The 13,733-nt window shown below is 42.8% G+C and overlaps 1 protein-coding gene across 3 annotated transcripts in view; it reads right to left on the reverse strand.

Moving 5' to 3' along the window:
• The window catches only part of GUK1 (guanylate kinase 1), a 46,354-nt gene that overhangs the window by 30,872 nt on the left and 1,749 nt on the right, over positions 1-13,733 (reverse strand). The window contains exons 2-3 of one of the 3 annotated variants that reach the window (XM_020999142.2): positions 1,113-1,182; positions 606-719 (exon numbers count right to left, since the gene is read on the reverse strand). In XM_020999142.2, the coding sequence (XP_020854801.1) occupies positions 606-717 (112 nt within the window). In that variant the 5' untranslated portion in view covers positions 718-719; positions 1,113-1,182. Of the gene's footprint in view, positions 1-605; positions 720-1,112; positions 1,183-9,894; positions 10,037-13,733 lie in introns of those variants that run through there. The other 2 variants (XM_020999141.2, XM_020999140.2) reach the window with 2 other exon arrangements.

The raw sequence follows: 13,733 nt of genomic DNA on the forward strand, positions 1-13,733 counted from the left end.
GCAAGGTGGGCAGCAGAGGGCGTGGACACCAGGCCATCAAGACCTTCTAGCTCCAGCAACCCATGAAGACTACCTCCTGTGGGGTGCCGGAGTACCAGAGGCTGTGCCAACATGAAAACAGGGATCCTTTAAACATGCAACACAGACTCAGATGAGCTATACAGCTGGAGTCAGGGGACGGTGAGGAAGCAGAGACAGGGCGTGCAGATGGCTGTGTCCTTCTGGCACTGGCTTCCAGACCCCAGGGGCAGCTCTACAAGCCAGCAGGGCTCTGGAGGAGGAAGCCTCCTTTGGAGAGGAAGGAGTTACTATAGTAAACTCTCCCTCTCTTCACAGGGAAAGCTTTTCCCTCTGGCTTTGTTCTCAAAGCTTCTTTATACTATGGGCTGGGGCAGGTAGGAATGGGAGAGATTTCCCTCTAGGAGGCTCAGGATATTCCTCCTCTCGTTTGCACCCAGACCCCCACATTACCCAAGGGGCAGCTGGCCTCACCTATGTGGCAAAGGTCGGTGGAGAAAGATGACCAGTGGCCTCCCTTCTGTGGGGCAGCCCCTGCCTTTACTCCACAGTTCACCTTTCACCCCCAATCAACCATAAATACTCACGGGAGACGCTGAAGCCAAAAATGTTGCCATATTCTTGAAGAAGTTTTTTCAACAAAGTGCTTTTGCCAGCACCTGATGGTCCACTAAGGACAACCGGCCTTGGTCCCGTCATCCCTAGAGGGAGGTACAAGGGGAAAGACAGGGAGAAGAGGGGAGATAGGATGAGGAAGAGAGAAATGGTGAGGAGTGGAGAGAAGGTGAAGAAGAGAGGGAAAAAGAGAGAAAAGAGGCAGAGAGGCAAGAGAAGAGAGGATGAGAAAGAAAGGAAAGGAAAAGGGAAGGAGAGGAAAAAGGAGATGGGAAAGTAGGAAAGAGAGGAAAAGAAGGAGAAAGAAAAAGGAGAGGAAAGGAAAAAGGGGAAGAGAGGAGGGAGAAAGGAGACAAGGAAGAAGGTGAGGGAGAGGAGAGACGGGAGAATAGGGGATAAGAGGAGAGCAAAGTTTTAACTTGGGAGCGGCAACCTTGTGCTCAGACTTTTATTTACATAGCTTTCCCTCATTTCCTCACCTTTCCCAATCCCCAAGGTCAGAAGATTTCCTCCAGGGCTGAGTTGGCAGGAAAATGACACTGATCCCAACTGCACCAATTAAATTCGACATATTCAATTAAACAAATATTTAAGTGCCTACTATGAAAAAAGTCCTATGCTCCTTCCTAGGGACAAATAATGACAGAGGAACTTAGATTCTAATGGAGGTAAGACATGTATAAAAATTATGATACAAGGAGGCAATCAGGTGGCGCAGTGGATAGAGCACCAGCCCTGAAATCAGGAGGACCTGAGTTCAAATCTGGCCTCAGACCAAACACTTGACACTTACTAGCTGTGTGAGCCTGGGCAAGTCACTTAACCCCAATTGCCAAAAAGCAAAAAAAAAAAAAAGATATGATACAAGGGAGAATAAGCTAAGGGTGAGAACTAAGCCAAGTGCTAGGAGAAATTGGCTTACCTCCTTAACTCTCTCTCTCTCTCTCTTTCTCTACCTTCCTCCCTCCTCTTCCTCTCTTCCCAGGTTTAGTTCCCTTTTTTTTAAGGAACAAGCTCTGTTTTAACATTAGATCCGCTTACCCTCCTCCCCATATTCATATCGTACTTGCAAATTCCTTCCTGATGAATGGCTTTTTAAGAAATAAAAGCTTGCATCTGATGCCTGGTTCTAGCCTGCCTTGCTGGCCATCTCTCTTGCGACTTCCTCCCTTCTTTAGTGTCGCTCACTTTGATCACCCCATATCTCCTACCTGGATCAGATCCTCCAACAGTGCCCCAATCCCCCTACCAAGTTGGCCTCCAACTACATTTCTTTTTTTTTTTTTTAACTTTTTAAAAAATTTTATTAATTTTGATTTGTCAACAATCACTTCCATACCCTTTTGAGTCTAAAATTTTTCTCCCCCTTCCTCCCCACCATCCTCCCCAAGACGGTGCACAACCTCATATAGGCTATACATTTACATTTCTATTAAACATACGTTCACATTCCAACTACATTTCTTGAAGTCTATCTCTCCCTTCAATTCCATGAGCTTTCCCAGCTGAAATGTGGCCTTTCCCACAAACTTCTCAGGTCGGTTTTCTTGTATCTCTCCTTTGCGTCTGGATGGACTTTACTGCTTGAGAAGACCTTAGAGCTGATCTGGCATAACCCTGTCATTTTTGCAGCAGAGATGCACGCATCTTGCGCCCCCACCCAGCTTGAGAGCTCCCTGAGAAACTCTGTATTCCCAGCATAGGAGATGCTTAATGTTTGTTGAGTTAGATTAAAAGGAAAATTGCTAGGATCCTTTAATGCTTTACCAGTCCCTGTCTCTGGAGGCTGTCAAGGACAAAAAAAAAAAAGCTTCCTTATTTAGCTCCATTCCGGGCTCTCAGGTGCCATCAGCCACTCACAGCCTCAGGTCCTCATCTGCTTTTTCTGGTAGAAGTGCTCTGGACCACCCACCCCTACCCCCCATTCCCAGCATGGGCTGCACTTACTTCTTATATCAGACCCCTCCGGTGATGCTAGGTATGTTTCTAGGTAAAAATACCCTGCTCTTGGTCAGAGAGCTCAGGAGACAACAGAAGGTTCCTGGAGCTGGGCTGGGCTGAACCCTAAATCCAGACAGGATGTCTTAGAAGAGCCAATGAGCACTTCCTGCCACTGTCTTAGCCTAAGCGGCTCTGCTTCTAGCCCTGCTGGTCTTATTCCTAAACCTCTCAGGGATAAGTAAGTCATCGCCAGATTTTAAAAAGCCTGCTCTTCTCCACCCACTGAACTCCTTTTCTTCCCCAATTCCCACCCCAAAAACGTGAAGTGAGTTCTTCCTCCTCAAATCGTCCATTTCTCCAGGTCTCTCCTTTGCCCCCATCACATTTTGCCTTGTAGTATGTTTATTCATTTAGTGTTATATAATACTGTATATCCCCACCCCCATTAGACTGTTACACTTTTCATTTTTGCACCTTTAGACTCTTTGAATTTGGTAAGTGTTTAATAAATGTTTCTGGAACTGAATTCATCCATTCAGCAAGTATTTCCTGAGCACTTGATGTGGGTGAGGTACCATAGGAGGGCAGAAAAATGCAACAGACAATAGTCTCTGGACTCTGGAAGGTTATCATCTAATAAAGGTAATCAGAAGATGACAGAAAGGCAGAGCTGGAAGGGCCTTCAGGACCATCTAGCTCCATCCCCAGAGAAGAGAAGGGATTTGACCGGGTCTCACAGATACTAAGTGACAGAGCTGGGATTCAAACCCAGGTTCTCTATCTTGGTCCAGGGCTCTTTCCACTACGTGACACATTAAGCAAATAATCACAATCCAAGGGAAGAGGGACTGGAGGGGCTAAATGCTAAGTGCCATGACCTGGTGCAGACTGAGAGCTATGGGATCCGCTGGGGAATGGCTGAACAAACTGTAGTGTGTGAATATGATGGAAGAAATGACCAGTATGACACGAACTAATGCAAAGTGAAGTAAAAAAGTCAGGAAAACAATACACAAGGACCACAATGACATAAATGGAAATGAGTCAAGATGAATGAATGCCATGAGACAACATAGGACAAGCTTGGCCCCAAAGGAGAAAGAGGAGCAAACCTCTCCCCCCACTGCCCTGTGGAAGAGTCCCGTGGGGGGGCAACAAGGAATATGTCATATCAGGTTTTTTTCAATATATGGATCAATTTTACTGATTTTCTCCCTCTTCTTTCTTCAAAAAAAGTATAAGGCATGGGGTTTTTTTTGGGGGGGAGGAAAGAGACACCAGGGAAATCGAGGCAATGTAAATAGAAAAGATAGCAATAAAAATGATTTAAAAGAACATTAGGACTTCAAAGGACAGAGTTCTATAGGGTGGGTGGGGCTATCAGGTTGTAGGCTTCTTGAAAAAGATGGTGTTTGGAGTAGGTCTTGAAGGATATATGGGATTTTTTCAAATAAGTAAGGAAAAGAGATGACTCTAAAATTCTATGATGATTCTATCTCTTCATGTGAGAGGGGGGTGGCAGTGTGACGGAAAGAACACTCAAGACACCTATAACCTATTTTATCCAGCATTTTAACAAGCACAGTCACTAGCGTTTGTAGAGTGGGGTTTTTTTTATGTACATTATCCAATTTTATCTTCATAACCACTCCCGATGAGGTTAAAAAAAATGCCCTGAATTCTGCAGAATGGAAAGAGAGGGTCACCAGAACTCACTTGGTCTTGGCATTATGGAATATTCCTATTAGTCAAATACTCACAGACTCTCTGAGCTATAAAGGGCCTGTCCAGAATTGAATGTATTTATTTTCCAGGTATGGAAACATCAGCTCAGAGGGTTTTTAAGGGATGTGACCAAAGACCCAGAGCTAGTTATTAGCAGAGCAGGAACAAAACAACAAATAAATAACTTAGGTCTCCTTGTTCCCAGCCCAGGGTCCATGTCACCAAACAATGCTGTCTCCCCTTTGCAGTGCTTTCCAGTTTTCCAAGCATTGTTATGTACATTCTCTCATTTGGTCAAGATGTCCCTGCAATGGAGAGAAACAGGGCAGGGATGACCCTTCCCATCTGACAGAGCAATCTGTATTAAGCCTGTGACTCTGCCTTTCCAAGCAGTCATGCCCCACTTGGAGGACCCCAAGCAGAGGGAAGGCCATGTTTCAAATGATTTTTCATTTCACCTGTTATCTTGATACAGCCTTGGATATCCATATCCCACGTTTGTTTGGTATTTATTTCTTTGCTAGCTCACATTTCTACAGTGTGTGCTTTCTAATTTACAAAGCCTTTTCCTTCTAACCATCTCATGTAGTAGGTAGAATTCATCTGAATTTTCTCATCAGCTCAATCAGGAGACATTTTCTTTTCTCTGTAAGATAATCCACCCTGCTTGCCACCACCTGATTCCAGAAAAGCTTGCTACTTTGATCATATCATTCTTTTCTACAAAAACATTCAATGGTTTCCTCTTACCCCTCATCTCACGTGGTCTCTGAGGTCCCTTATGCTTCTAACATTCTCTTATTCCAAACTCCCAAGCCTGACATTCAAGGCCTTTACCATGTAGCTCTAAGATCACTTTTGAAATTTTTTTTTAATTTTCACATTAGTCATGTTGTAAAGAAGAACTAGAACCAATAGGAGGAAACACAAGAAAGGAAACAAAACAGAAGGGAAAAAAAGAGCAAACAGTATGCTTCCATCTGCGTTCAGATTCCATATTTTTTTCTCTGGATGTGGATAGCATTCTTCTTCATGAGATTTTTGGAGATGGCTTAGACCCTTGCATTGCTGAGAAAAGATAAGTCTATCAAAGTTAGTCATCACACAATGTGGCTATTACTGTGTACAATGGTCCCCTGGTTTTGCTCACTTCACTCAGCATCAGTTCATATACATCTTTCCAGGTTTTTCTGAAGTCAGCCTGTTCATCATTTCTTATAGCACAATAGTATTCCATTACATTCATATACCTTAACTTGTTCAGCCATTCCCCAATTGATGGGCATCCCTCAATTTCTAATTCTTTGCTACCACAAAAAGAGCTGCTATCAATATTTTTGTACATGTGGGTCCTTTTCCCATTTGTATGATCTCTTTGGGATACAGACCTAGAAGTGCTATTGCTGGGTCAAAGGGTATGCACATTTTTATAGCCCTTTGGGCATAGTTCCAAATTGCTCTCCAGAATGGTTGGATCAGTTCACAACTCTATCAATGATACATTAGTATTGTAATTTTCCCACATCTTCTCCAACATTTATCATTTTCTTGTTTGTTATGTTGGCCAATCTGATAGGTGTGATGTGGTACCTCAGAGTTATTTTGATTTGCATTTCTCTAATCGATAGTGATTTAGAGCATTTTTTCATATGGCTAGCGATAGCTTTAATTTCTTCATCTGAAAACTACCTGTTCATATTCAACTGGGGAATGCTAAGATCACTTTCTAGGTTTATCTCCTACCAGGCCCCCAAAGGCACCTTCCACTCTAAAGAAAGAAGGCTGTTGCCTCATTTTGTCCAGGGGACATCTGGCACTCTTCTATCTCCAGGGCTTTGCCTCTCCTACAGATTGCTCAAGAATGTCTACCCGCATCCTCGGGAGCCTTCGAGGCCCAACTTAAATCCCACCTCCTACAAGAAGCCTTCTCTGATCAACCTAGTCAAAAGCAACTGCTCTTTTTCCTTTGCACTCCCACATCACCTACTGTATGAACCATTCGGTTAACACTTTTCAATATTAAAAGATGTGTGAATTCATCAATGTAGGTACTTCTTCCATTGAAGAATACTGATGCAAATCACAAGGCTGGACTAAATGATCTCCAGGGTCGCTTATACTGTTCAGAATGAGGACTCTGAGGCCCCGAAAATCTCAAGTATCCTCAGAATCCTCCAAGGAAGATGACCACTGGGTCTCCACGTGGTGGTCAGTGAATTTTAGGATTTGACTTCCTTAATTCTTCCAGGATCTGTGATTTCATTAGTATGGGTGGTCCATCTCCCCTATGCTTTGGCAGAGTTACTGTGGCAAAACAATTCACACTCTGGTGAGCAACCTTCTGGTGATGAGCCTCTTTGCTCTGCACACCTAGAGAGGCAGGGCTACAAGAGGCAGTGTAGAGGGGGCACTGGACGTGGGACTTAAGAAGACTGAGATTCAAATTCTGCTTCAGACACTGTAGGTATTATCCTGGGCAGGTCGCTTAACCCTGATGTGTCTCAGTTTCCTCCTTCATAAAACGAGGGACGGGACTCAACTTCTAAGATCTCTTCTTTCAGCTCTAAATCTGTGATCTGTGGTCCTGGAATGACAGGCAAACTTAGGCCTATTCTTCATATCTACACACCTTGGTAAGCCCTGCCAGAATCTGAACTTTCTGGGCTAACTTTAGAAGGCCCACTGTCATATCCAGTAGTGAAGGTACCTGGTGGTTGTCATCCATTTGTCACTAAGTTATCAGTAGCTGCTTTAGCAAATGTATATACTTTATATATCTCTGACCAGACTGCAAACTCCTTGAGCACAGCAGTCACACTCTTTGCACTCCGAACATTGCCTAGAAGTGCCTTCATCACACAGTACTACTCTTTTAAGGATGCAGGATTTCAGTGTTATTTGTCAGAACTCTACCAGGGTAGAGAGCAATTCATCCACACCTTACAGACAACTGCCTGAGTGGATACGACTGAAAAAACTAATCTGGTGGCCAGCTCTCTGGCGATGAGCCCGTGTACACTTCAATTCAGGTCACCATCACGTCAGGATAAAGCAACGGGGCCCTTTAGTGGAGGCCCTAAGAGAACAGGCCTCAATCAATGTTTGACTATTTGAGAGAAACTTCTTTGTAGCTGTGAGCTTTTATTATGCTGTGCTTTATAAAAAGGGACATCACAGGGGTGACACAAACATGAAGTCAGCTGAAGGCAGGCAGGAGAATATGTGAAGGAAAAGTCATTCACTTCAAAGCCAACTCCCACTGACTTGCCCAGTGGAGTAAAGCAATTTCAGGAAGAAGGTAGACAAGTCAGAATATACTAAGCACTTCTAATAAAATAATGCTAGAAGGGCCTTCAGTACACAAGACATGGTTCCTACCTTGCAATTCTCCCATCAAAGATAAAATACACAGAAGAAAAGGACAAAGGGATGCTCCTACAGTAATGCCTAATTTCAATTCCAAACTCTTTTTAAAGTCTTCCATTTGACACCCTTCCCTTCCTTTCTTCTCCCCCCTCACCTAACCCCTTGGCCACGTGAGGCTCCTGATTGCCTTCCTTGTCTGAAATGCCCTTCTCCCTAAATAGTATATGTGTGTTGGGGGGGAGGGGGGAGACATACAACAAACCCTGCTACTCTTGAAGGAATTTCATAACCAAGAGACCAATTTAGGAATAAAAAGATGTTAACATCTGGCAGGTGTAGTAAGCCACTAGGCCCACCCAAGACAGAGGCAGCCCTAGGAAGCCAGTCCCCAAATCATAACAGGGCAAGAAAATGGGAAAAGCTTTACTACCTCAGGTAGGCCTGACCTCGGGCTTCAAGGCCCTCATATCCTGGTATGTCATCTATTTCGATTTTCTTGACCCTTCAGCATTGCAACCAACCCACTATTCCTTGCAGCCTACTCCAAAAAGGAACTGGGCCAACAGGTACCAATGGCCTCTGCCTGCCTGCCTGGAGAGCATGGTAGCCTCTTGGGGAGCAAGTAGGAAAACCTTGGTATCTCTATGGTTCTCATCCTGTGGGTGAGTGACAATTGGGTGAATCCTAAATTGACACATAGCTAGTTATCATGCCCCATCTTTGCTGATGCTATAAGCCATTGCCCATGGGCAAAACTTTTAAACCAGGACCTAAGAAACGGATCTGAATCTGTTTCTCCCTGACCTGACCTTTCCAGTCATACTTCACATTTTCACATTCTAGCCATACTGAACTATCTGCTGTTCACTAATTTAATCCCAACCTCTTTTACCTCATTAAGAAACTGTCCTCTGTGTTTAGAACTAACTCCTTTCTCTTCTTTGACTCTTCAAAGTTTTCTTTTCATCCAAAGCCCAACTTATATGTTCCTTCTTTCATGAAGCCTTTCCTGATCTCCCGGCCAAGCGAACTCTCCTTTGCCCCCTGTCATCCTATCTTCTAGCATATATACATACATACATATATGTGTGTATATATGTGTATGTGTGTTTGTGTGTGTGTATGTGTAGACATATATTTATATATAGCCTACCCCTATGTAAGATTGTAAGTTCCCTAGGGTTCATATGGTCCTGGACACAGTAGGCAGTTAATAATGTTTATTGAATTGAATTAACAGTAACCCATAGGGGTGAAATTTTCAAACTTGCCCAGAGCACACAGATGCCTTCTCCCAGTGCTGTCTTCAACGACACTGCAGGTAACCCACAGCTTGGCATTTATTTTTTTCTCAAATTTCCTATGGACTGTTTAGCTGCAAAGGGACAGTTCTCAAACCTATCCTAAGCCAAAATAAAGTACGTGCTAGGGAAATGTAACCATGGAGCCCAGAGGCCAGGGGAAAAAACCCTACCCATACTCCTAAACCACTCCTACAGAGAAGCAACATAGTCATAGTCATTCAGGAAACTATAATATGCATTAATTAAGCATTTACAATGTGCCAGGCATAGTGCTAAGCTCTGGGGATACAAAGAAAGACAAAAGATAGCCCCTGCCCTTGAGAAGCTCACAATCTAATGGGGGTGACTATGAAAATAACCATGTACAAAAAAGCTCCATACAGGATAATAGGAAATAACTGACAGAGGGAAGGCACTAGAATTAAGAGGGGCTGGGAAAAGCTTTCTTCCGAAGTTGGGATTTTAGCTGAGACTTGAAGGAAGCCAGGAGGCTGAGATAAGGAGCATTCCAGGGACAGGGAACAGTCAGAAAAAATACCTAGAGTCAGGAGATGGAGTTTGTTGTTTATGGAACTGCAAGGAGGCCAGTGTCCCGGATGGAATATAGTATGTGGGGTGAGGGGTTGGGGGTATGCACAGTATCATGAGGTTTATATCATGGAAAGAAGCCACAGTGTTATATAACCACAAGTACCAAAATGTACTTCAGGTAAACAGATTCTCTCTTAGGGTAAATGACAGATCTATTACCTATCAGATTCTACGCACGAGTGGGTTAGGCTGTGATTTACCCATCTGCAATAGGAGGGTATTGACTTAAAGTCCTCATGGGATGAGGTTTTTAGCTGGAAGACACTTTAGAAAAGATCTACTCCAACCTATCCATAGTAAAGAAACTTGGGCCCATTAAGTTTAACTCACTTACCCAAGGTCACCAAGGTAGTAAGGATCCAAAACCAGTATTCCCCCCATTATATTACTTGTTATAACTACCAGTTCTAACAGTCTGTTGTAGGGTGCCTTCCAACTCTAACATTCTATGTTCTAAAGACTTCCAGGGGAGCCAAGATGGCAGAGTAAGAAGTAAGTCACTCTTACCCTCCCTTATTGACCTCTGAAAGTCCAGAAAATATCGCTCCAGGAAAAACCCAGGAACAGCTGAACCAGCAGAAAGACAGGGTGCAGCAGTCTTATAGCCCAGGAAGCTCGGGAGATTAACAAGAAAGGCCCCTCTCACTCTGGGGGAGGGAGAGCAGTACAGGATAAAAGGTGTGCCAGCAAGCCCCACCTCAGCGTACCAGGGGAGATCCTCAGCCCCAGGGTGGTAGAGCAGACAAACACTAACATCAGGACCCTGAGCTCCTCAGTACAGGCAGAGGAACTGGTAGACACCAGCTTGGAAAGCCACATGCTATGGCATTCTCCAGCAGCCAAATCTCCTGGTGCCTCAGCACAACTCTGGGAAGCACAACTCCAGGAGGCAAAGCTCCAGGCTGACAGACATCCTTCAGCAGCCAACCACACAAGTGCAAGGCCTGGGTGATCAAGCATCACCCAGGGGCCAGACTTCCCACCCCCACCCTGTTACTGACACCAGGTAAACTGCCAAAACCTACAGCCTCCAACTGCCAGCACCTGAGACCCCAGCACACAAAGCCAGTGACCAGGTCCTAGGCTCCCGGCCCAAGAAGCCTGGGTCACTACCTCCTGCACTCCAGCAGGAGAGCTCAACTTTTTTTCAAAGTCAGGAAATAGACAAACACCATGACCAAAAAGCAGAAATGTACAATGACCATAGATTCTTATTATGGAAACAGGGAAGATTAAGGCACAAATTCAGAAGAGGACAATATTGTCAAACTTCAAAGGGGAATATGAACTGGTCTCAAGCCCAAAAAGCCTTCTTAGAAGAACTCAAGAAGGACTTTAAAAGTCAAATAAGAGAGATGGAAGAAAAATTGGGAAAAGAAATGAGAGGTATGCAAGATAGAGTCAATAGCTTGGAAAAGGAAGGAAAAAAGTTAACTATAGAGAACAAGTCCTTAAAAAATACAATTGGCCAAATGGAAAAAAAGCACACTGAAGAAAACCACTCCTTAAAAAGTAGAATAGGCCAAATGGAAAAGGAGGTACAAAATCTAATCGAAGAAAACAACTCATTAAAAATTAGAATTGGGCAAGTGGAAGCTAATGAGTCTATGAGAGATCAAGAATAGCCTATACCAGATTGTGCGCCGTCTTGGGGAGAGGGATGGGGAGGGAGGGGGAGAAAAATTTTAAACTCAAAAGCATATGGAAGTGATTGTTGATAAATCAAAATAAATTCATTAAAAAAATAAATAAATCGCTATTGATTAGAGAAATGCAAATCAAAACAACTCTGAGGTACCACATCACATCTATCAGATTGGCTAACATGACAAAACAGGAAAATGATAAATGTTAGAGAAGATGTGGGAAAATTGGAACACTAATTAATGCATTGTTGGTGGAGCTGTGAACTGATCCAATCATTTTGGTGAGCATTTTGGAACTATGCCCAAAGGGCTATACAACTGTGCATACCCTTTGACCCAGCAATACCACTTCTAGGTCTGTATCCCAAAGAGATCACAAAAATGAGAAAAGGACCCACATGTACAAAAATATTTACAACAGCTCTTTTTGTGGTGGCCAAGAATTGTAAATTGAGGGAATGCCCATTAACTGGGGAATGGCTAAACAAGTTGTGGTACATGAATGTAACAGAATACTATTGTGCTATAAGAAACAATAGCAGGCAGAAAAACCCGGAAAGATGTATATGAACTGATGCTGAGTGAAATGAGTAGAACCAGGAGAACAGTGCTGACAGTAAACAACCACACTGTGCAATGACTAACTTTGATAGATTTAGCTCTTCTCAGTAATGCAAGAATCTAAGACAACTTCAAGAGACTCACGATGGAAAATGCTGTCCACACCCAGAGAAATAACGATGGAGTCTGAATGCTGATGGAAGCATACTATTTGCTCTCCATTTCTTTTGTTTTGTTTTGTTTCTTCTTTCTTATGGTTCCTCCTGTTATATCTAATTCTTCTTTACATCATGGCTACTGGGAAAATATGCTTAATATGAATGTATAAGTAGAGCCTATATCAGATCGCACACCATCTTGGGGAGGAGAAGAAAATTAAAAACTTCAAAATCTTATGGAAGTGAATCTTGCAAACTAAAAATAAATAAATTTTTTAAAAAACACTTCCAGCTCTGACATTGTATGTTCTAAAGTTTCTTAGATCAAAGCAATGTGTCCTAACCCAAATTATATTGGAGACCAGTAAAACATCTACATTTTCTACTGCCCAGACTTGCACTATATGAGAAGCTTAGTATAAGAATTTTCAGGAGTTCAGGGGCCTAGGGAGAATGAGGAAATAGGTATTGAGAGGGCAGGATAGGGTTTAGGGAGGAGTTGTTTTTTCAACTTATTGGTTTTGAGTGATAAAGACCTTTGGCAGTACACATAGTGATATAGGATAGTAAACCACAACTGGTTTTTGAAGAGCATATACTATAAGATCTGGTTGTTTTTCGGTTGGCTTTGCCTAATTGTTTTTCATGTTAGGATTTTGTCAGTTTCATGTCACGGAGGATTTCATTTTGTAGATTTCATGTTAAGGAATGATTTGGGGGAACAGGAATTGATTAAAGAGAATTAATTTTGGTGTAAAAACAAAAGGGTAATAATAAAACTTTAACAAATAATAAGCTATATCTTTGCATAGGAAAGAAGGTACATTTTTCAGCACTGCGTGTTCTTTTATCAAACCAAAAATGAAAGTAAGACAAGTTTATTCACTACCAACCTCAACCCTCCTATTGCTCCTATGACCACCACGATGATCAACTCAGCTCAGGAAAGAAGAAAGAATGGCATTTCTTTTCCAAAAAAAGTTTTCCCTATTGTTCCCACATCAGATTGAAGGGAATGGGTTAGAGGGGGAACTGAGAAAGACGAAGAAACTGCTTTTAACTTGTTTTACAATCTATTCCCTTTTCAGCTTCTCTTCCCAATCAGCAGCTCTTTTTCCTATCCCCAAACATCAAACTATTTTTGGGTACTTCCCAGTTTTAAGGGTTGATGCTTAGAGGAGAGAGGCTGGGCATCTGAAGCATGACCAAATTAACAGGGGACAACTACTAAATAAGGACATGGCTAATCCTGTATCTCTACCCTAAATCTCCCCAGGGCTTCAGTCCTGAATCTCCAACTGTCCACTAGACATCTTCACCTGAATTTGCTACCAGCACCTCAAAGTTAAGGTGACCCAAAATGAGCTTGGCCTCTGTCCCCTAAAACCTCTCTTTGCCTGACTTCTCTATTTCTGTTGTGGGTACCACAATCTTCCCAATCCCTCAAACTTGAATCCTTGGGGTTCTCTTTGGCTCTTCCCTATACTTCTTCCTCTACATTTAATCAGCTATATCCTACTGATTCTACTTCCAAGATATTACTTGCCTCTAATACCCTCTTCTCCATTCTTACAGATACTACCCTTATTCAGGCTCTATCTCTTCTTACTTAAACTACTGTAATCATCTCCCAACTGGCTATTGCCTCCATTATCTTCCCTCTAAAATTCATCCTTCAGACTATGGGGGGAAAAAAATCACACAAATGAAGCAGTATAGATAAAAGCACTTTGTAAACCACATGTATTGCTGTTATAAACCCCTAATTACAGCATTCAAGGCCATTCACAACTTGACTCCAATCTGTC

The sequence above is a fragment of the Phascolarctos cinereus genome, unplaced genomic scaffold, assembly GCF_003287225.1.
Source record: "Phascolarctos cinereus isolate Bilbo 61053 unplaced genomic scaffold, phaCin_HiC Scaffold_4;HRSCAF=312, whole genome shotgun sequence".
Taxonomy (NCBI): Eukaryota; Metazoa; Chordata; class Mammalia; order Diprotodontia; family Phascolarctidae; genus Phascolarctos; species Phascolarctos cinereus.